The sequence below is a fragment of the Musa acuminata genome, chromosome BXJ2-11 (genome assembly GCF_036884655.1).
Source record: "Musa acuminata AAA Group cultivar baxijiao chromosome BXJ2-11, Cavendish_Baxijiao_AAA, whole genome shotgun sequence".
NCBI lineage: Eukaryota > Viridiplantae > Streptophyta > Magnoliopsida > Zingiberales > Musaceae > Musa > Musa acuminata.
Window position 1 is genome coordinate 30,483,500 of NC_088348.1, and position 22,795 is coordinate 30,506,294.

At 39.6% G+C, this 22,795-nt stretch overlaps 4 protein-coding genes across 6 annotated transcripts; all 4 read right to left on the bottom strand.

Annotated features, from left to right (window-relative positions):
* Nucleotides 1-1,099: 1,099 nt before the first annotated feature.
* On the bottom strand, nt 1,100-9,822 carry LOC135626755 (zinc finger CCCH domain-containing protein 19-like). Its single transcript, XM_065132345.1, has 11 exons — nt 9,686-9,822; nt 9,042-9,563; nt 8,874-8,953; nt 7,545-7,732; nt 5,290-6,196; nt 5,085-5,212; nt 3,473-3,532; nt 3,333-3,383; nt 3,137-3,207; nt 2,758-2,906; nt 1,100-2,659 (listed from the first exon to the last, which is right to left on the bottom strand). The coding sequence occupies exons 2-11, from the start codon at nt 9,524-9,526 to the stop codon at nt 1,557-1,559; spliced, it is 3,222 nt and encodes a 1,073-aa protein (XP_064988417.1). The 5' UTR covers nt 9,527-9,563; nt 9,686-9,822; the 3' UTR covers nt 1,100-1,556.
* Nucleotides 9,737-13,887, bottom strand: LOC135626758 (probable plastid-lipid-associated protein 10, chloroplastic). Of its 2 annotated transcripts, XR_010492423.1 has the most exons (9): nt 13,703-13,887; nt 13,513-13,620; nt 13,302-13,436; nt 13,110-13,205; nt 11,478-11,558; nt 11,088-11,174; nt 10,646-10,701; nt 10,364-10,570; nt 9,737-9,872 (listed from the first exon to the last, which is right to left on the bottom strand). XR_010492423.1 is itself a non-coding variant. In XM_065132348.1 (8 exons), exons 1-8 carry the CDS (start codon nt 13,844-13,846, stop codon nt 10,450-10,452), a joined length of 828 nt encoding a protein of 275 aa, XP_064988420.1. In that variant the 5' UTR covers nt 13,847-13,887; the 3' UTR covers nt 10,115-10,449. The 2 variants fall into 2 exon arrangements, 1 of the variants encoding a protein (XP_064988420.1); XM_065132348.1 differs by lacking the exon at nt 9,737-9,872 and having other exon boundaries at nt 10,115-10,570.
* A 1,304-nt stretch (nt 13,888-15,191) lies between these two features.
* Nucleotides 15,192-17,121, bottom strand: LOC103972075 (uncharacterized). Of its 2 annotated transcripts, XR_010492424.1 has the most exons (3): nt 16,981-17,121; nt 16,017-16,620; nt 15,192-15,331 (listed from the first exon to the last, which is right to left on the bottom strand). XR_010492424.1 is itself a non-coding variant. In XM_009386269.3 (2 exons), the coding sequence occupies exon 2, from the start codon at nt 16,566-16,568 to the stop codon at nt 16,137-16,139; it is 432 nt and encodes a 143-aa protein (XP_009384544.1). In that variant the 5' UTR covers nt 16,569-16,620; nt 16,981-17,121; the 3' UTR covers nt 15,892-16,136. The 2 variants fall into 2 exon arrangements, 1 of the variants encoding a protein (XP_009384544.1); XM_009386269.3 differs by lacking the exon at nt 15,192-15,331 and having other exon boundaries at nt 15,892-16,620.
* Nucleotides 17,122-17,981: 860 nt separating this feature from the next.
* LOC103972076 (uncharacterized) lies at nt 17,982-22,708 on the bottom strand. Its single transcript, XM_009386270.3, has 6 exons — nt 22,530-22,708; nt 22,390-22,445; nt 19,593-19,716; nt 19,389-19,495; nt 18,372-18,441; nt 17,982-18,276 (listed from the first exon to the last, which is right to left on the bottom strand). The coding sequence occupies exons 1-6, from the start codon at nt 22,612-22,614 to the stop codon at nt 18,200-18,202; spliced, it is 519 nt and encodes a 172-aa protein (XP_009384545.2). The 5' UTR covers nt 22,615-22,708; the 3' UTR covers nt 17,982-18,199.
* Nucleotides 22,709-22,795: the final 87 nt, after the last annotated feature.

Here is a 22,795-nt window from a genome sequence, read left to right on the forward strand (position 1 = left end):
CCTTGAAAAAAATATAGATAATAAAATTATTATACAGATCGAAATGATTTTTATGAAGCTTTTTTAGAAGAAAAGAAAAGAAAAGAAAAATGCATGCTTGATGCCGAGGGCATTTAGAGTTTTCTGTAGGACTGGAACGGATGATTAGGAAAAGAGAAAGGGTAAATAGCAGTAGAAATAAAACCCCGCTATGGCCTCGAGATTGCAAGTTAAAGCTAATTCTTGAATTCTTGCAGGTAAGACTACTGTGCAGAAAAACGCTACTGGCATGCTACGAAAACGGATTGATTAGGTGGAAGATTCATCGAGTTCTTGGAAGGAAGCAGATGGCATTGTTTCGATGGAACAGCAGCAACAGGCAAACAAAGGAAAAGGACGAGGGCGGGGAAAGTAGTTGATGGATCAACCAAACCATACAGAGGTTGTAACCGAATCAGGCCGACACAAAATGTGACGTCAAGCCTAATTAATGCTCATGGAGAAGTTGGTGTTGCTACTCTGCGGTAAGACGTTATCCATCCCCCCTCCACCTAAAAGATCAATGCCATGAAAGCAAGAGTAAAGGGCGTCTTTTCTGACCTGGAAGTACAAATTGCAGGTGGTGTTCTATGATCTGATTCAGCAGGTGACCTAACAGCTTGTTTCTACCTCGGCTTGGTTGAAGTAGCTGCAATTGAGTTGGTCTCTTCCAGCGACATTTGAACTTTAGCGTAACAATGGCATGCAAATTCAATGACTTTCAGCTGAAACAAACTCTTCTGTGGATGGACGATATGAATCTGGTGATGTACATCAGAAACACCAAAAACATGAACTGGTTGTGGCATAAATCTTTAGCAGGAAGCGGAGAAAGGTTTAGACAACGTTTTTGTGAGACCAAGATGCAAAAGAATCACACGTTACTTGAGTTCTTGTATTCTTTCTTTTGTAGCGTGCGGTAACAAATTTTACCTCGTAGAAGGGTCCATCCTTTCTGTAAATGGTCAAACTTGAAAACTTAAGCCTTCTGACGTTCTGCATCTGGGGTTCCACAGGCTTCTTTTGGTTCTTGCCATTATCAGGTTCAGTTAACTGGGGCGGACCAATCTCTCTCTCTCTCTCTCTCTCTCTCTCTCTCTCTCACTACTTTTTCATATAGGACACACTAAAAGCAGTTGCACCACAAATCGAAATGTTCCATTTTTTCAGCTGGTCCATAAAAGTAACACAAATCATCGACCTGGTTAGCACCTGCAGCTGCTATTCCTGCAGCAAGCCTTGAGCCCAGACCTCCAATGCTGTATCTTGGTTAAACACTAAAGAAAATGATTACCAACCTCCTCCAGTAGAAGTCATCACTGAAGCACTTCCCTTGGCTACAATGTACACAATTGCAAACTGATGCAACCCACTGAACCCAGCACTTGAGTAGTCTCCCAGTAAGATCTCTAAAAAGTAATAGCAGATGCACAACGATGACTTGTCCAGCTCATGTTTCTCGGCTGCAGCGAGGCATATGCAAATTGTATGAATCGTTCGCTCATTTGACTTCCAAGATTACTTGCTGGTAGGATTTTTTAGTATTGTGCAAAATTTTGATTAGACTTTTGGCTAGAAAAGCTCCGAGTAGAATGTCGTTCTTCATAACTTTGATCCCTTGGTCCAACGGGCCTGGATCTGATTGAGCTCCATGAACTTCCATGATCCTGGTTCCTGTTCCATCTCTCAGCATTTCCTGCCTGATTTGGTACAACCTGGTGGTCTGGTAAATTGTATGAATTTCCAGAAAATGAAGAAATGGGGCCTGGGCTGTTATAACTTGTGGGTTGACCATACCAAGAATTCATATCATTTGATGTATTCCAGACTCTTGGATACAACCCAATTCTTCCTTCATGGTGAGTCATCAGCTCCCTGTTTGGTCCACCGTAGTTTGCTGACTGAGGGGCATATCTGACAGCATCTGACACACTGCAACCAGCAGCAGATATAATAATATCACTCTGGTTTCCAATATAGTGCCTATCATTTTGCTTCGATCCTACTAATGCTGGATTTTCGTTCCCTCTCCAACCTATATTCCACTCATGTCTTGTATGAGCTGTTGCACCTGCAAGATTTGCAGGCTGGCTATAACAAGTAAGTTGAGGTTCTTGTTGTGAATCCTTCAGGATCTTCGGCAGTACATCAGTCAATAACACAGAATCTTCTTGCTTTTGGGATGTTAACCATATCCTAAGACAATGTGGAAAGTATCCAGTGGAGCTCCACTTGTGCAACTGCATCATTGAAAAAGGCCCTTGGATTCTCCCAGATGGATCTTGGTAGTGCCACACCTTATCACCCTCGCCGATGTTTGACGCAAGTGGAACTTCATTAGCGAGTTGCTTACTGTTCCAAACACTGGCCTCCAGTTTTGTTGAATGTGCATGTTCTTTTGGAGTTTCCAAACTGATCCAGCCGACATTACCATCACTCCATGAAGCTTCATTTTTTCGATCACCCGGGGACACTACTGCTTCAATCTTGTCTTCTGTACCTAATACTTGTGTATTTCTATTAGACAACCAACTGGTACTTGAATCTTTTGCTGCATGGTAATTTGAAATTGACCCTCCTTTGTGTGGAGATAGTAACTCCTTTCCTTTGATCTTCCTTGACCTGATAAAATAATTTGCATCTGCAGGAGCAATTAATGATCACAAGATAAGGCACCAGTGTTAAACCAGAAGCAGAAAAGCTGCAAGAGAAATGCATCAGTAATCATGGAGACAATACCTTTTCTATCAGTATCAGCTTCTTCCTCAAGGGACTCGTAATTTGGATCCATATTTGGATCAACATGTATTTCTGGAACTTCATTAACTCTACGCTGGCGTTCCTCAGGTGTGCTCAGAACCTGCAACTTTTCTATGCACTTTCTAAGCGTGGAGGATAGTTAAGAATGATATAGCAATGCATTTTATATGTTTTCAAAGACACCGATGTTGTTAAGAAAAGGTATTCAAGATACTTCCAGAGGTAAAACATGGAAGCAACCACTTTGGACATCATGCAACACATCATAGAAGACAAGGAAAAAAAAAATAACTACCAGTTTTGCTTGCGAGATCATCCAACACATCATAAGTAAAAAGTAACTGATCTAAAAGGATATTCCTTTCTACGACCAGTTTCGCTTGCCCGATCACGAAGGTGACCAAGTCGTGACTTCTCGCTTTCCAACCACTGAAAATAAGCATAGGATTTGTAAAGCAATCCGAAATGTGCATCTTGCTACATAGAAGTATTAAAATAATAACATTGCAAGAATCTCCAAAAGAAGTATATAGTATCATTGGTAATGTACTCACATCCTTGACTCTTACTTCTTGGAGAACCTTGGCTTTTTGTAGAACATCCCCCTAAGTCATTGAAAATGAAAAAAAAAGTTTCAGAAATAAGGAAAACAAAGTAATGCTGAATTCTTTATCTTGAATGCTACAGAGCTTACCACGGTCAACCGACTAATCAGCCCACATTTTATGCTCTGTCGCAAGCGTTTGCATTCCTCCTGAAAACATAAGAATAATCATCAGGACAAAAAATCAAGAGAAACAAAATTTTATTTATTGAAAATGCCAGTGCCTTAAACATACTGACATATTCTAGTCGCCTCTTTTTTCAGAGAAAAAGACATATTTGGCTATGTAATATAGCCGAGAGAAGGCATTGCCAACCTTTTCATAATAAAATCACAGAAAGATTCAAGTACTCTATAGCCTAGCACACACTTGTGTGCTAATTGTTGCTTGAAAGTGATTGAAATTTGTGGTATGTTAATTGTTGATTGACTGATTGGTCATTATTAATTGTCGATTAATTGACTTGTGCTAATTCCTTTAAAGATGACTATTAAGTATACCCATTATGAGATAAGGGAAATCTATGTCAGACGACGCTTATTACTTTTACTTCCGCCCCATCATCAAGTGCCAGACACTTCTGCTTTATTTTTATTTCTCATATATGCCATACTGGAAATTGCTATAACAATCAAGGAATGATGTTTCACCCGGACTGGTACGAAATGGGAGGTATGTACCAATCCGAGCATCAACTAATATGCAGACTGTCGGATTGCCCCTGGTCCGTCCGCCATATAATAGTGAAACCCTAATCAATTCCGCTTCTCATGCAACCACGACCGATGCCTCCTCTTCTCACCGCGACTGACGCCTCTACTTCTCACCATGATCGACCTCCGCTTCTCACACAAGCCGCTGCTGGCAACCTCCGCTTACCACAACCTCGCTGCGCACCACCGACACACATGATATTTGCCCTAATCACTTCTCGAGTATGCCTCTTTTCCTCTTCTTCTTCCTCCCTCCTCTATCTCCTTGTCTTCCTTCCTCCTTCCTCCTATGTTCCTCCACTGTCCCTTTCTCTTCTCCCTCTTTTTCTTCTTCTCTGAAATATCGATGCTGACCGATATATACCGGTACAACAGATCACCAAAACAGATCTGATACCCGAAATGATGATCCTTAATAACAATAACCTAAAACTGGACTTAGCAACTGGAACAATGAGTCAAATTTTTTTTATGCTTTATTAACAGTCCAACCAAGGACCAGCATTGGCCACATCTCAGTACTGGTCAACATTCACTATTTTATTATTTTCAGTAATATAGGATGGTACATTTAAGCATAGAGCATGATAACTGATACCTTATCAGTTAGACAATGTGTCAAACTAGTATGGATCAAGATTTTAAATATTTGCCTTTAAACATGACTATTTATGCTCACCAAGCATTTAATCAATATGGACTGATATTTCAAGGTAATCTCAGTTCCTTGTTAAGAAGGTGTCAATGATTAAAGTGCCAACACTAAATCACAAAAAAAAAACCATAACACTATCTTTTTTTAAAAGGTATAGAACACTACTATAATAATTCCTCAAAATTCATATCTAGCATAAATAGAGAAGCAAGACAACTTTTCATTGCTTAAAAATCAACACCAAGTCCACATTGCATCCAGCAAATGTATAAAACCCTGACATATGTTGTGTAGGCCTTATTGCTAACAAATTCAAAGAGTAGAAACTCCCACCTCTGTAAACTCCTGGTTTGAAAGAGCATCGATAGATAAGATCTCTATCTTGTCTAAATTCAATATCTCCACTGCAATATCTATTGTCTTCTTTCCCAGTTTGTATTTTTCTGCAACCACATGTGTGCCTGGACAGAGAAAAAAATTGATTCTAAACATAAATATTTCTGAGATGTATAGTAGCTAAAATGATAGATAAACCTACCCATAACTTGAACAAGTCGATACATATCTTGCTTTTGACCTGCTGCACCTGAAATCCTTATTCGAACAAAAGAGCCAACAACTTTCTTGCTAAAACTATCATCATTAATTAAATCCTCCATTAAACTGCGACGCAGGTAAATCAAATTGATGTTGTGGACATCTATTGCTGCATAATCTTCAAGATTGAACTGTGGTTCTCTTTCAACTCTTTTACGGGTTTTTTGTCGCTTATCAGAAACAATGCCTGTTATGTTATTGTATTCTTCAGCATCAGTCTGACCAGATTGAGAATCTACAGTTCCCCCTTGGTTATCATGAGTGCTTGCCTGTGAAGCTTCTTTGATAAAAAAGTGGGACTCTAGAAGCTTTAACATTTCAAAATGTCCCACCCGTGCTTTCCCAAACAAGTTATATAGTCTTGTATCACAAACAATTTGACTTTTTCTATGAGGATCACGAAGTTTATTTTGCTTTATGTACTCCAGTAGAAGAGCCTGAACATCAAACTGAGACATAACAGATTTATCACCATTTTTCATGTGTGCTACAAGTCCTAAGAGCTCAGGTGTAGCCCATTCACTGTCTTCAGACAAGGATTTCTTCTCATTATCAGCAGGACCTTCAACATCGGTGGGTTTCCTAGAATGTCCTCCAATTTTTTTCCTTGACGAATTGCTACCATCATCACATCCTGGAGAGCTGTCAGAGCTAGCTTCTTCATCATCATTAGCATCATATAACTCATCAGAAGTCTCCTCATTATACACAGAAGTACCAGATCCTTTCCATGTATCTTTAGCATTACCTAACTCTTCTAATGTTAACGATAGCTTGCCTTTAAGTGTCAACCAATACACATTGAACAAATATTCCAAGCTATTTCTATTATCAAAGTCTAACCGACCCTGAAAAAGAAAGCTATAAGGGAAGTACTTGACATGGCATCCTGGTATCTAACTTCTAGTACAACTAACATTTTTAACTTCAAAGATAGATGTGATGAAGAAATAACAAATTCATGGAATTATCAGCATGGTTCACAAAAAACACACTGCATAAGCTGCAACAATCATCAATGGTCACATGTTGACTATACAATCTACAAATTTTAAAGGACACCAAAGACTAAATAAGTATTTAACACTATTTCCTAGGCGTTTAAATGTATGTCCAACAGGTTTACAAGAAATAAAAGCATAAAGATAAATCATGAAAATACATCAAAATTCTTGAGTAGAGATATTTCCAAGTGCATTGTCCTGGAACTGGATAAATATGTAAAAATGTAATCCACTTGGTTTTAAATGGCATGTAATGCAAGCCCAAACGTCCAGACAGCAAAACAAACAGCATACAGTTCTAACAATCCACAACAGGGTTCATGTCTCATTGTCATAAATCAAGAGTTGGCCACCAAGGGAGAATCAAATCCTAATGTAAACAGGCTGATAAGAATTGAACAAAACCTGTAAGCAAAAGTTCGAAGTGTTCATATCAAAAAATACTTTCTATAACCATTTCATAGAAAACAGTCTCCCTGATAAACAGAAATGTTCTTCTAAGATCATTCCACCAGTCTGATAAGGAAATTTTACTTTCCCAGAAGTTCACCATTTTGACTCACAAAATGAAAGACATCATTGCCTTATATTTTGTGAAGTTCATGGGTGTTGCGGAAGCACTTTGCTTTAGATTACTGAAAAGCACCTCCACACCTTGACAAATTGAAATTTGATTATTTTGTGTAATGTTGACTACTTTTTATCATTATTCAGCACAACAGCACAAAAGTTCGATTATATGGCAGTTATGGCTGACAATGTCATTCTCTTCCATAAGTGCTGTTGGCCTGGATTGCACAACAGCCCAAAAGTTCAATAACATTCTCTTCCAAATTCACCAAAGCACTCCTGAAAATTGCACCAGGAACCTCACAGTCTTATCACCCCACCCCCAAAGTCCATCTCAATCCAGCAGGCTTTCACCATCTCATAATGTAAAAATTTAACTCAAATGGTCATTCTACAGCCATTAACAATCCACAAATGCAAACTCATGAAAACTCGTATGAATGCAGATCAACATATTGCAATGTAATTAAGCCAATAAGAAACAATTAAAAAATAGTAATTTAGCTCATAACTTTCACCCACAAGTTACTCTGACACTAACTGAATGGATCACATCAGAACCTTGATAATAGACCAAAAATTCCAAGATGAAAGAATATGTGAGCATTTAATAAAAACAAACCTTTTCCTCATTAGATTCCCCATTTGATTCTATCATTATTGTAGTCCTATAGCAAGTCTCACAGAATCCCTTGCTGCCTCTTACACAAAAATATCTAGCTTCTCTAATGCAACCTTTGCACAGGGAGTATGTACAGGTATAACACTTGTAAGTGGCAGCTTTTTTACAAATGCTGCAAGTATGCCAACCTGCAATGCTCAAAAGGGCAACCAACTGTCAGGAAATATCAACTTGTGGATGTTAACTACAAAAGGAGATTTTATAAATTAAAAAAAGAGCAAGAAACATAACAGCAAAGCAAAATACTAGTTCGTCAAGTCTCAACATGTTGCAACTAAAATGAAAGACTCGAGATTCTTTAGTACACCCCCAGTCTCAAGGTGTTGCTATCAAGCAGAAGAGACAAGTTTGTCGTAAACACTCAAGGATGTACCAATAATACTAGCTCACAATCAAAAGTTTATATTAAATCACTCTCCGAACATCTTTGTTTTATAGGAAGTGAAGGCCCAAAAAATGGAGAGTAGGGACTGACTGGTCAAATGGAAATTGTTCAAGAAAAGCCTTCAGTTTCCAGAACTATAGTTTCTGTGGGAGGTGTTGACAATCAAATCCTTGGTGTTCAAGCAAAGCATTATGGAAGAATTACAACATCTATTGTTGTTACCTGTTATAATCCAAACTTATTTTCGGTTGGTTTAACACAATGTAAGAAAATTGAATCTTAACTCTCAATAAACCAATAGTTGTGGGCAAGCCAAACTTGACTCGGAGCATCTCTATATTCTACAAGGCTAACCCCAACCCCAACAACCTCCTTTTTTCTGAGTCATGTGTTGTGACAAACAATCAAACCAATTGTCTACTGACACTACAAATGTAACACCCCAATTAGCCCCACATCAGAAGTGGACAAGACTAAGATTGACTTATAAGGATCTAATGGATATACTATTGTCAACTTCAGCTTAAGCTTCTTGTTCACTTTTTTGGTTTAACAAAATTTATAGGTCATTTAGCCCATCAAGCCTGAGTCGTGATATTCGGTATCAAAACCGATCTAGAATTTGGGCAGGGCTACACCTCATGTTTAGGTTCAATGAAGATAACAGAAGGTTTCGAATCTTGTTCAACGAAGTTAAACAAGCCAGTTAGTCCAACAGGCCCGAAAAAATCTACAACTAAGAAAGCTTTAAAATCTTGCACTAGCTGAAATAATTTAGGATGGAAACAGCCAAAGCAGCAAACAAATGCCATTACCAATTGAACAAGCTGAGAAACTCCAGTGAACGTAACTGAGTAGCAGAAACTCGGGGAACTTGAACTTACCACATTCCCACCGACTCTGCGAATGAAAGAAGGCCTGATCCCGGTTGACGCACGTCGGGTGGTATCCCTTTAGACAACCCCTAGAACAACGAGCAAAATTGTAATAACAACAGAAACCTAAAAGCCCTAGGTAAAACACCATGAACGACGAGAACCAAGCAAACCCACCTACGATCACACACCAGGAGATCACCACCTCCGTAGCATACAAAACACACTTCCTCCACCCTCTTGGATGCCGTCTTTCTCCCTCCGGCAACGTGAGCCTTCCGCGGGCGCCCGCGCTTCCGCTTTGGCAGGGTCTCTTCCGCCGCCGCGGCGTCATAGGCAAAAGGAGAGCGGAGGAGGTGGGGCTCGTCTATGACGCAGGCTCCGACCGCCGTGGCGTCTCCTCCGTTGTCATCTTGCGGCGGCGGAGGCAGCGAGATACAGTCTGTGGGAGAAAGGAAGCTAACGACGCGGTTATCCCTATCCTCGGGCTCCATGGACGGAGACCTAGGGTTTTGGAACAGCTTGGATTTCTCTTCCTCGATAAGGGGTGGAAGGCGAGGGGAAGCGGAAAAGAGCGACCGGGGATTCTTGGATTCACGGGCTAAGCTCTCAGTCGGTGATGCGCACGTGACAAGAGCGTGCAAACTGCGAAGCTGGTGCATCGCCCATTTCTACCTTGATGTCATCTCGATCGTCCACCTGATACGAACCAAAAAGAAAAGATGATCGGACCCATTCGTACGGACGGTCAGGATGACAAGAGTAAAAAAAAAAGGACGGTTGTGGAGGCAGGATAGATACACACAACTCGCTTTCGTCACCTGGCTATTGGGTAGGTGAGACGAAGTCGGCCGTTGTAGTTGTCTGATCACTAACAAAAGGATTCTGGACCCCACCGTTGATGTGAACCCCATGTCCACGTACGTGCTTTGTGGAGACACCTGTGGGTCGACGTTTGTTTAGGACGTGCGATACGTATACATCCTTTTTGCCTGACAAAACATCGATCTGTTTGTGGTTTGATTTAGATTTCGGAAAATGACGATAATATAGAGAGAAATCTCTTAACTTGTATTTATTCTAAGGAAAAAAAAAATAGATGTTATATTTAGGCATATAATAACAATCAAAGATAATATAAATATTTAATATTTAATCAATAATTTGTTTTAATCAACGAGAAGAACAAAAGGTTACCAATGGCCTCATCCCAATTGTGCAGACTGAGATACAAAATTTTGTGACACACATTAAGAACATAATAATCTCTGTTTTGGATTGATAACAATTCTCTAATACACATTCGAATTTCTCATGTAAAAAAGATTAGAGAGATACAGAGCAAAATGTAGAATCATAGTCTGATCGAGGTAGGCTAGGTTTTGATGCAAGTGTTTGCCAAATACGAGGCAAAAAGATCATAGGTTCTATGAGACAACACCACTGTTGAAGTTAAGCAAATGCATACTTCTTCCAATGAAGACCATACAGAAAATTACCTCATTTCTCTCGTCCATGTGAGGTGCATTTGCTCTTCGCTTAGTGGCATTTTTGTTCTTGATGCTCTTTTCAGGCCAAAGCCAAGTTACTGTAGTGTAATAGGTTGTGCCTTTGTAAAGACGAAGACACCTCCACCACCAACGGCACGGCCTAAAAGCATATCGCGATCCAAGTATGACAGGTAATACAATCCTCCAGGTGACCTTCTGCAATATAGTTGAATTCCATGTTGATGTCTTACCGTAGAAACCATAAAATTACCCAGGTCAGAAGGTTTTTACCTTTCTGGACCACTTACAGGCACTTGAGTTCGGAAAGTCCGTATAAACTGCAATATCTGCATGAAAACATGGCGGTAGAATCATATTAACAAAGGCCAAAAGCAAACTCTATTCTACGGACACATCAAGTATATTGGCACATAAACCTCAGCAGGATCATCACAACAGCAAAGGTGCTCTAGAAACACGCATGTAACTTTTTGTCTACATATATGCCGTCAGGATTATGGATCCCACATGCTTCACCTCGGAAAGCAGAAGAATGTACAGAAGGTGCAAAGCTATGATAATTGAAGATTATCTATATCCAAAAATTTTCTGAAGAATAATGTACATATATCAGATTGTGCTTGCCAACTCCTAGTCAGCCAGAATTTTGTGCATCTTCTCTGGTAAACCTTTTACATGGATGATTAGAATAGAAGATTGTTTTTTATCTGACCTGTAGACTTAAATATGAACGAGGAAGTATAGCTGGAGCTATCAATGCTTGCAGCTCTTCACTAATTCTGATGTTTTCAACAGCAACCTACAAATTAGTAAATATTCTTAATATTAGAACATGATAAGTAAATACAAGAAGAATTTTCACAAAACTTTTTTATAATTGTAATAACATTATAAGAAAAAAGTGAAATAATCACCAAAATGTAGATCTCGTACGAGCCAGTCTGTCTTCTCGATCTTACCATTGATCTTAAAGAACAGATACCAGCACACTTACCATTTTACTGTATGCAACATACCAACGAACTTAAACATGGACTTAGTGTATGAATGCATTTTGTTGCTGCTCCTTCAAATTGGGAGCATGTTCTTTGGAAATGCCTACCTCCTCAAACTCAAGAAATATGTTGCGCTTGGAAAGAACAGAGAACTTTGCAGAAACCACCAACGTTGCACCTTCTAGCTCCTGTAAGTAAAATTGTGAATAGCTAGAACTGTCATATCAGATAACGGAATGAATTCTGATGCACAAAAATTTAACAGAGTTGACAATATTGAATATGCATCTACTATTGATAGTTAACAGGACCAATTCTCCATGACAGAGAGCAGCTCTTTTGTTTTTGGATCAAAACTTGGACCAAGAGGAACATGTTTTCTTCCGGTCACCAACTTTTTAAGAAGTGTTCATGCTCATGTCATAACTCGATACAAGTTCCTTACTATTTCAAGTTGAACTCACCCTTTTTTATTAGGGCTAATTACATATTACCTCTTATACTTGGACCCTATTAGTATCGCGATCTCTGTACTTAAAAAATTTATATTGGGATCCCTATAGTTCTGAAAATGAAACAGATAACCTCATTTGCCCTAACATCATCAACTATATTGACAGAAAACACAAAACGTGGCACCACATGCTGGATCGACGCGAAAATGATGGGTAAAAAGATAATTTCAATATCCCTTCCATATCCAACATGTGGAATGTTAAAATTACCTCTTTGTCGGTAAAGTAGTTGGAAACAAAAGGGATATTAAAATTACCTTTTTACCTATCACTTTCGTATCGATCCAGCACGTAGTGTCACATGTTGTGTTTTCCGTCAATGTAGCCAACGGTATTAGGGCAAATGAGGTTATTTGTTTTATTTTCAAAACTATAGGGATCCCAATATAAATTTTTGGAGTATAGGGATTGTGATGCTAATAGGGTCCAAGTACAAAGGATAATCTATAATTAACCCTTTTTATTATGAGATTTTAACAATACACAGGACACCATATCAAGTTAAATTACACTTTTGACAAAGAAAAGGCAACCGAGTGTGCAATTTCCAAGTTGATCCCAAGTCTTGCTCGATTGTACTGCAAATCTTTTATGTTTAGGATGTACCATGTACTTAGCGCTTTTGATCTGAAAACCACAAACCAAGTTTTTTCAAAGGATAGCTAACACATGTATGGTATTAACTAGACACACGAAAGAAAAAAAGATTATTATAATCAAAGCACAAATAAACAAGAAAAACCAGAATAAATCAGGGTTCAGTTTGTCACTTAAATTTGACCATAATGCATTGGTTGATTATCAAACAAAACTCAGCAAATCAATGTTTTGTACATCACGAGAGTGTCTATCACTCACTAAACAAATGGACAATTCTCCAGTTAAATCAGATATCAAGGCCTTCTTTTCCATTATGTAGACCATTACACATAGAAACATGTCACACACTACAAAACCATTGGATGTCTATAACATGCATCAAAGCAGAAAAAAAGTTTGGGTTAATGCTAATCTTTTGCAATTCCCTGTCACAATGCACAAGTAGATGAGAAATTATCTGTATGCCCAAAATTTAAATTGACCTAATTGTCTCGTGTGCACAATCTTTCGGCCATCCCTGATGGAAATGCATGTTATCGTCTAATTCTTGCATATCATTTCTTAGAATATAACTTCTTTCCAAGGACTAACTATACACCAACAATAACTTCTGCTCATGTTTACCTCCAACAGGGGAGATATACTCCAACGCACCACATTGCGGACCATGCCGCCATCAGATCGATCCTTACACTCGAATTTCTGAAAAATCTGCCCGACCTGTCAATGACACATGAAAGAATTGAGGATTCTTCAGCGCTATGGAGAAAGGATCAAGACGGGGGCAAAGCTGTGGGAAAGAAGGGTAAGCAGAACCTGAAGAAAGGGGAGTCTAGCCGCGGCCTCAAAGAGGACGAGGACGTCGGAGGCTGATGTGTAGTTGAGCCGCCACGTGCCATCCAGCTCCGAGAGATTCACCGGCGAGCCGGCGTCGTACTCCTCGACGCAGACCTGCGACGCGAGCGCTGAAGTATATTACATGACGGAATGGAAAAGGGGGGAAGGCGAGACGATGACGACGACTCACGAGGGCCTCCTCGACGGCGGAGCGCTGGTCGGCGGTGGCAGCTAGGCCGCGCTGTGTTTCCTGGACGGCTTGAAGGAGGTCGAGCTTCCTCCTCTCCAGCTCCGCCGCCTGAGAAGAAAATGGTCGAACACGAGTCAGCAGCTTCCCGTTCGATCGGGGATAAGAGAGGTGCAGGAAGAGGTAGTGCTACCGGAGGTGCGGCGGCGGTACTGACAGCGGCGAGACGTCCACTGGGCCGAGGAGATGGGCCGAGCCGACCGAGCGGCGAGCGGTGGGTGCCCCTGGGTTTGGGGGTCGGGATTGCAAGAGGCGTGGCCAATGCGTGGCTCATCATGTCGTCCCGCTTTGCGGACCAACTGCAGTTGCGCTTGCCGGGATCTGAGCTATAAATATCATCACGGGGATATCAAAGAGACGGACGAGATCAAAAGTGCAGTGGATGAACGGTTTTGGAGGATCCTTCTAAGTTTTCGGTGTCCCTTGTACAACATATACATCGATTGCATACAATACAATAAGCACTGAAACTTCCAATAAATAATCTCTAACGATTCATCCTCCTCCGTCAAACACTGCAACTTTAATTGATATGACCATATCGTTGGAATGCCGCAGCTCATAAGTGCCGCATGTAAAGATACAATAACATCTGAACAAACCATCAGAACAGCGTTGAAGAAACAAAAACCAGGGGACATAGATCAGCCAGTCATGAAAACAAAGGACTAGCTGATGTTTACTAATCTTGCAGATCTTCCATGCAGCAGCTCTTTGAGGTCGATGCGAAAAGTATGAAATGAATCAACCATTAGAACATTTGAAAAGATAGGAAACAAAACCAAGAGGATAAGAAATAGCCAGTAAAATATATGACACGACAAGAAAGAATCTTGTGATGTTTTTAGCAAGCTGATGACAGAAACAGAACTCACTTTTCACATCTGTTGGACTACACATTTTGACAGCATAAAGCAGATATCAAACTTTGATAGTGTCCCTCAACTGAGTACCAAGTCAGTGATTTTATTTCCTCAAGTGAGACATGTGAATTTTCTTCATAGTCGACCATAATTTTGAAAGAAATAATGCTATAAATTATCATTACATATATAATGACAAGCAGTGCAGGAGTTTTGAACATATAATGTCAAAATAGTGGTGGCACATGATTCCCTGTTCACTCATTAAGCATTTACAACATTTGTAAAATGAATTGCAGAAGCAATCTAAAATGTTGCATACGACAGGAGCAGCGACTGACTACTGAAGCTGCCAAACAAAAGAGAAATCGGTCCAAGAAACAAACAACAAAAATAAGAAAACAAAATTCAAACTCTAATTAAAATTGAAGTACAGCTGCATATACATTAAAATAGTAAAAAAAAAAAAAAAGAGATTCATCAGACATGTTTTCCTATAAAAATAAGAATTGTCATTGGGATACATTTAAATAACGTGTGGTATATCATCCAGCAAAAGCGCAGCTAGCGATCGTAAGGAGATTGACCACCCTCGATTCTTAATTCTTTCTCAATTCAATATATCTGTTTCATGATAGAAGACTGAAGCAGAAGCACTGCAAGGAGCCTGTTTGCTTTTTGATATAGGTTGCAACAAGCAACGAGATACCACCTTTAAAAATAACAGGTCATTTTTCTGGGTGATCAGATGCGTTAGCTGCAAAGGGTTCTCTAGCCCGACCACCAATACATTCCAAGGTATCAGGATCTGATGAAAGAATCTCATCACAAGCCATATAAAAGAAGTCGCTTTCTCATGTCTTATGGTAAGAGATCTGACTGCCCTCATCCTGTTGCACCTGCAAATTGAAAATATGCGGTTAGGAACCATGAGCCCCTCATGTGCTAAAATAAAAACCAATTCACTGAAAAACAATTTTCATATACTGATCTTTCAGCGCTTGGAAGACCTGCAAAACAACATAGACTTTCAGATATACAAACATAAAAATTGAAAATCAGTTTAGCAAACAGTTAGAAGATTGTTAAGTTATAAACAAGTAAAGTGGTAATCACACTTTGAAGCAGAAGATCTGCCAATTCAAGTTATTATGCACCCAAAAGTTAAGCTAAGGTTAAGTAAATTCGGTGAGAAAGAACACAGTCATCATATTGACCTACAAGCAAACAAAATAGATCTATACTCGTATATCACAGAACAGTACAAGTGATTGTTAAAATTCATAATACAATAAGAGTGCAATAAGCATGAAGAGAGAAAGCATTCAAATAAAGCACACATAATTTTCTACACCAGATGCAAGACAGGATAAGCATATAAACTAAAGAGAGCAATGAACACTAAGAGGACTTGGTCTATGATGCAGCTACTAGTGACTCTTGAAATAAGCAACAATAATTTCTCAGGAGGTAAACCTAGATATTTGGTTCACAAGACTATTAGCCTCTTAATAGGAAGTTCAAAGTTAAAACAGTTACAGCAGAACAGTACCAAGTAGAAGTTACTGCAGATTCCCTACATACCCTTGACAAAATAGTTCAGTTCCAAGTTCCATAATAAAATAGAAGCCCTTGATTCCATCCAGAACAAAGATGGCTGGGGGAAAAGAAAGGGAGAAGGGAAAGAAATGGAACTAATCAGCTCTAACTCATATCCATGCCATCTCCAATTTGACTGCATATTGGAGAGACTGCAGAAAAGATCCTCTCGAAGGGAGAAGGATGCAGCTGGGCATCGCGCCTGCGCTTAAAAGCACAGCCATCGGTATTTGTCACTTCCAGCTTCCTTCGGACTCCTCTCACCGCCTGCTCTTCTGCTGGCGAAAGAGGAAAAAACTGGCCGCTCACTCTGCAAAGAGAACTATGGTTATCGTACAAAATCCTCTGCTCACAATTTTTATCGCAGATGTGTGTCAGTCCTGTTAGTTTGCAGCGGTACATGTTCCCAAACACATGTTCGTTTTGGCACCTCTTGTCACATTTGTGACTAGGAATCAGCCCTTCCTTGTTAAGAATACTGGACAAGTAAATCACATTGCTTGGCTCGGCAATCATAGATTTGCCATATACCTCCATTGCTCAGCTAATTGAAGCTTGGTTCTTGTTGTGCTTTCTCGTATCAAGCTCGCTGCAACCCAAAAAGAACAACGATGTTACTTATTTGGGTAAAGATCTCACAATTATTGTGCATCGCCGCTGAAGTTTAGCAGATTCACCCCTAAAAGGAATTTTCTCGTCATGAAAAGGTATAAGAATCATGGTCGAGAAATTAACAGGTCCTAAAAAGCGATAAAATTCGACCATAAACTAAATAAAGGAAGAAAATAGATCATGTTTCGTAAACATTTCCTATGGTATAATCTTAAAAAAAAGGAGCAAAGGAATAGCTAAGTTAAGCATCTTGGCGCGTTCCCAAAGTACCAATAAAACCCCTAGCCCTAATTTTCCGATGTGATAGTTAATCACAGAATAGATTAAAAGGACTCACAGTGATGAACCCCAAAACCGAGAAACGATTCCGAAGAGGAGAGAAACCCAACGATCGAACAGATTTCGCCCACGGATCGCCTGGATTGACCCTTCTTAATCCTTCCCGTTGGGTGCGACGACTCCCTGTGCGCTCCGCGGGAGTCGAGCAAGATCAATTTATAGGCGCCCAGAACAAAGCCAGCTCCTCTTCTCGCTGGCTCGCGCCGTACACAGCGGCTCGGCTCTCGGTGGCGTGTTGTGACAACCACAGCAACATTCGTGGAGCCCGAGCCGCTGCCGGCTGAGGAGGGGGGGGAGGACGTGTCGAATGGTGAGTGGCGGTTGACGAGTTTACCCGCGAAGGGTGGTAACTCACGTGACTCATTAATTCGAGCAACGTGGCGAGTTATTAAGCGGGTGGGACCGCGTCCTACTCTCTACCGATTTGACTTTGTCGTTACATGGAGGATGCTGCCGAGACACCAGGAGATCAAGATCGTACGGTCCAGGTTTGTCGCGTGGCATGACTCACTAGCTACGCCAACCGCGACGATCAAGCTTGGGTGAAACAATTGTGTCTGTCGTGACCACTAATGCAATTGCTGTTACGGCCACTAAGATTAGGATAATGTTAGCTTTACAATGAGGAGGAGGCACTCTATATTGTTATTAATAATATCTGTTCGAAAAGAACGAAGACTGTGTCATCTCCGCACATAATTAACAAACATAATACATATACTTGTTCCTTTTGGATTCGACCATATCTTGGGAAACCATCTTTATTAAGTAATATATTCGGATGCATTTCGGACTCGTATGTATTTAAACTCAATATGCTGGATTTGAATACGGACGACAAGTCCGGTTTGAACACTACGAGTATACAAGAATAAGTGTCTTTAGTATGAAATGAATTTTGAGTATCTACGTAGCTAAATTCCCAATTTAAAAACGAGGCATGCAAATTCTATAAAGATGTACCAACCTAAATAGCACACACTCCATGCAAAGAAAGGGTTCCAGAAGCATCTAGGAATATTTTTGATTCATTGTGACTCAAATCCACATAAGCCTATTTTTACCAGAAATCAATCTCTTTGACCAAATCTGATATTTTAATATGCAAAAGATGTTTCTTCAACAAAATTTACCAATTATCACAGTTTCTATGCCTCAGTATTAGCCAAATGGTGTCGAGCACAATCTCTGAGCAGCTTATCCGTCTTTAACATGATTCAGGAGATTCTCTTGGGAGACATGTTGTACACAAGTGAAACTGTCGTAATTATAATAAGTATCTGCAGCATAACACCTGGTACCATCAAAATGTCAGTAAAAGTTCATCTCTAGATGTGTTCCATATAGATTTTCAGCTGATAATCCACTTAAAAAAGGTCTCATTATTACCGATTAAAGTGCGTCCAATGTCAAGGAGCTCATAATATGTCATATCTGCAGTGCTTTGGTATTTGATGACCTAACAAGTGAGTAGACAAGTCAAACCGTAAGGCATATATACCATGTATATCCTCAGTGCAATTTAATAAAGGTAAACAAAATAAGGAACAAATAGAGGATAACCAAAGAGTATATGTTAACAACCATAGAAACATTGCTTACTTGTTAGATAGAGACAATGGTAATAACAAATGTTAAAGCAGAAGGCACGACGGACTAAATATAAAACAATTTTAAAAAACCCTCACTGGACCGTAGCTTGGTCCTAAGAGATGATTACTCAAAAGGCTGTGGACAGAAATACATGAATCGCATGATTTTATCAACACGAAGAAAACAACTTTGTGGGGACACTACCATGAAAACACATATAATCTACAAAAATGTGTTAGCCCAAGGCTAACAACCACTTTATTTAATAGAGTAAGAAAAAGGTTCAATGGCTTGGCTTTGAAATGTAATGATGCTAGTTTACAGCAAAATATTAGGAAAAGGCACAATCCTAACAGCGTACAGACGAATGTTTGCCATCTATAAAATAAGTACTTCACAAATCATGTACACACATGGAGTGATCCCATATTCAGAACACAAGTCTTGCATAACAACCAGGTTACCAAGATGCAGATAGGAACTAGAAAACCAAAAGAGACGACCAAGGCAAGAACAATATACCTAGAAACAGCAGTTGCAGATTTGAGAACCTACAAATTCTTATTGATGACATAGTTGAAATGCTTAATCATATAAATTAAGTAGGAACAACAAAGAGGTTAACACGAGGTGTTTTAAGAAAAAAAAATAAACCTATGTCATAGGCCTTGCATTAGAAACACTTGTCCTAGAAAATAACTCTAGTTTACTAGAACTCTTAAGTGACCAATAACGCAACACCCATATATTTAGTAAAAGACTAAATGGGAAGCCCTAGACCAGTTCTTAGTTAAAGGAAATCAAACTCAATACCTTCAAGTGCAAGTCGCTCCTAATAATAGAAGCAACTGATAACACAGTTGCAATAGACGATATGATTGCGTACAATCTCAACAGAGTTATATGACTGCGCCTCCGACCTGTCAAGTCATTCAAAGCAAAAGCAATCTACTTTTACAAACTTACAGAAAATATTGATCCTGAGCAGAAGATAACATATATTAAAGCATCACAAACCTAATTCTCCAATTACGAGGGAAATGAATCCAACTGAAAGTGATATGGCAGCAAAGGTCTCAAACTTCTTCTCATGTGATGCAGATAGAAACATTAGTGATGTCCAAACCACTTGACTGGCAGTCTGCAAGTGATTCAGAAACAGCTCTCAAAAAAAGAAAAACCATAAAAATATGAATTTTCTTATAGTCAGCTTTGGTGCTGGGTCACAGGATGGATAAGTAACTTAAAGGGGCTGAAGCAACAAAATGTCTTAAATTGATATCCATCAGTCATGTCAATGTTGAAACCCACAAAATATTTAAATTAATTATGTAGGAACGAGACCTTTTATCTGGCAATTCAATCAGCAATAATTAAATAAATGAGCATTAGTATATCCCTAGTTGACTGTATAAACTGTAAACATGGCATCTTTTGCCTGCTAGATAAAAATGTTTTTATCTAGCAGGCAAAAGATGTAGATAAAATAGGCCAGAAGATTGATTTAAAGTCAAATTTCCAAAATTGATATATATAATATTATGTAGAATGTAGATACATGCACGTATATGTATACATGCACATGTACGTGCAATATCTACCGAGGTCCGAAATACAGTCAAATTTTTTACTTACCGTTAGACAATACATATCACAAGACAACTTGCAACAATCACAACTCACTGCAACAATTACATTACATGCTATGCAACACAAACAGATAACAAGCATCGATTACACCCTATATCATTAGATCAAATGCCCGGAAAATTGAACATGAGATTATATTGTCAATAAGATGAATAGCCATAGCAAACTGAAACCAAAATCTCTAGGATATTGGTACAACACTTCCATCGCAAACAGATTCCGATTAGAAGGATTAAAACCTATACTGATAAGAATGGTTCAAATAAAGGTTTTCCAACCAATGTACTCAAGTTGTATATTTCGAAACAGTATGAATAATTCAGGAAAGCCTCTCAAATAAACCACAAGCACCAGAAAATTGGTGGGCATCATCATAGTACAGGCCTTTTCTACAAACAGCTTCCAATTGTATAGGACATCTAGAGTCAAAAATGCTTCACGAAGTTTTAATATGCTATAGAACTGAGGTCAACTATCTGAACATAAGGGAAGATCATAGCCAAAAGAAATATAGTCAAAAAGTGATTTTATCAATAAACCTAACATGCTAGCTGATATCGAGAACCTAAATTATTGCAGTTTAAGTTCACACAGGAACAGTGCACTGAAATCCTTATTTGTTAAGACTCCAACATGTCTGTTGCCATGACCTTATCTAGATTGCACAATTGACATTGCCATGCAGATACAAATGTAAAACGAAAAAACCTCCAGAGGGATTTACTTTGTTTTTGTATATCGTAGAGTTGATTGGTCATTTTATTGAATTGTGCTTTTGTCCCCTTCTAAGGTTTCACCATATTGTCACGAACGGTCGTCGCGCGCCTGCAACAACTTTGTTCAACGAATCGTTCGTTGTTTGTGTTTACATGTACAGCTGCATGGCAGCATGTTTTGGTTTGGTTTTATGTCCTTTTGCTTGTAAAAATGTAAGTTCGAACAAGTTGCAGTGCTATAGTGCGATCGCTCACCGAACCGAGCAAAACAGCTCAAAACAGCTCTGTTTTCACGTGCCACGGGCTGTTTTTTACAACCCGATACTACACACGAAACGTCAGCCATCTCAACACCCTGGAACCACCCGAGTGGCACCATGGGGGATGGGGCTTCGGTATAGTGTCGGGCTGAACAATCTTTCGCAAGTTCGCACGTTACCTTGACGGGAACTTGTTGTCGCGTCCGGCACCCGGTGAGCAGCTGTTTGTGGACTTGCAGCTGTTCGTTCAACCTTCTAAAGTCCTTGTTTTCCTCCTCTCCCTCTTTTCTCTTGTGCACGCAAGGTGCTTGCTGAATTACTTGTAAAGCTTCCCCTTTCGCGAGACTTCGAGACTTGTCTGTCGCTCGTTCTTCGAACTAATCAACATTCTTCGAAGGACCTGAGTGAGGTTGCAACTTGGCTGACTTTTGCGGACACATATCGCAAGGACACTTCGCGACTTAGGCAATCCAAGCTAAGTTCACGTCTTGGCCACAAGGGTGCATCACGGCTTAGGCAATTCTAGCTAAGCCCGTGACAATATGATGAAGCGAAAATCAAATATTACAACTTACAAGAACATATCTCAATTTTATAACTTGTTTCCCGTGGACTCGACTTAAGTGTCTAACAACGTTGATGTTATAGCCAAAAAAATTAAAAACTGGAATACCAAGTAAAATGGAAAGAACAAATGTTGCTAAAAATGACAGGTTGTAAGGTGACCAAGAAAATCTCAAGGTAGTATAATTTTTTTGGAATAACATTTCCATGTCATTATACTGATTCCTGGTAACATAGACACTATATAAACCCTTACACATAAGCACAAACAAGAGAACGGTGAAACCTATAAATATGGTGTGACACCTAACAAATTAAAAGTTTGTAGTAGGTTTTCGACCTCTGTCATATTGATAGAGAGATACATTCTCGTCTTGATCAAAGAGTCCACAAACGAAATTGAGATTTGTAATTTGCCTCACATTCTACCAAGCACCTGATGTGCAAACAACACAACAGAATCAGAAGCTTTGCACAGCAAGCATCTGAGAGCAAATGTGCATAACCTCTGACACTGATGGCACATGATCTGATTTTATACGATCCCAGATTTCAGAAAAGCAAAAGGAGAAGGGTTTTGGTATGTAACAAATACACAGATAAAATAAAGGAAAGCTCTGTTACCTGCGCGGCAAGCAGAGCTCCAAGCCTGGATTTGCCTTTAGCGACCCTGGTGTACCCTGCCATCGGAAGCGACGAATTAAAGAGATCTGCAGCAGCCGATCAGATCTAGCTTGCAGAAAGATCCCGGAAAATAAACGTACTGGAATCGACGACCATGCGGTAGGAGAAATCCGAGCCATCCGTTCCCGACGGCCGCCGGCTGGCAGAGACACTCCGCTGTTGCATGGCCTTTTATCTCCTCCACCGCTGCTCCGAGTCGCCCCCTTCCTCGGACTCGATATCTTACAATTAAGTAGGGTTTTGGTGGGACATCAACCGCCCGAAAACATTCTCGGGACTAATTACATATTAGCATCTAAGTCATTATAATTAAAAAATTTACATCGTGATCTTTTATAATTTTAAA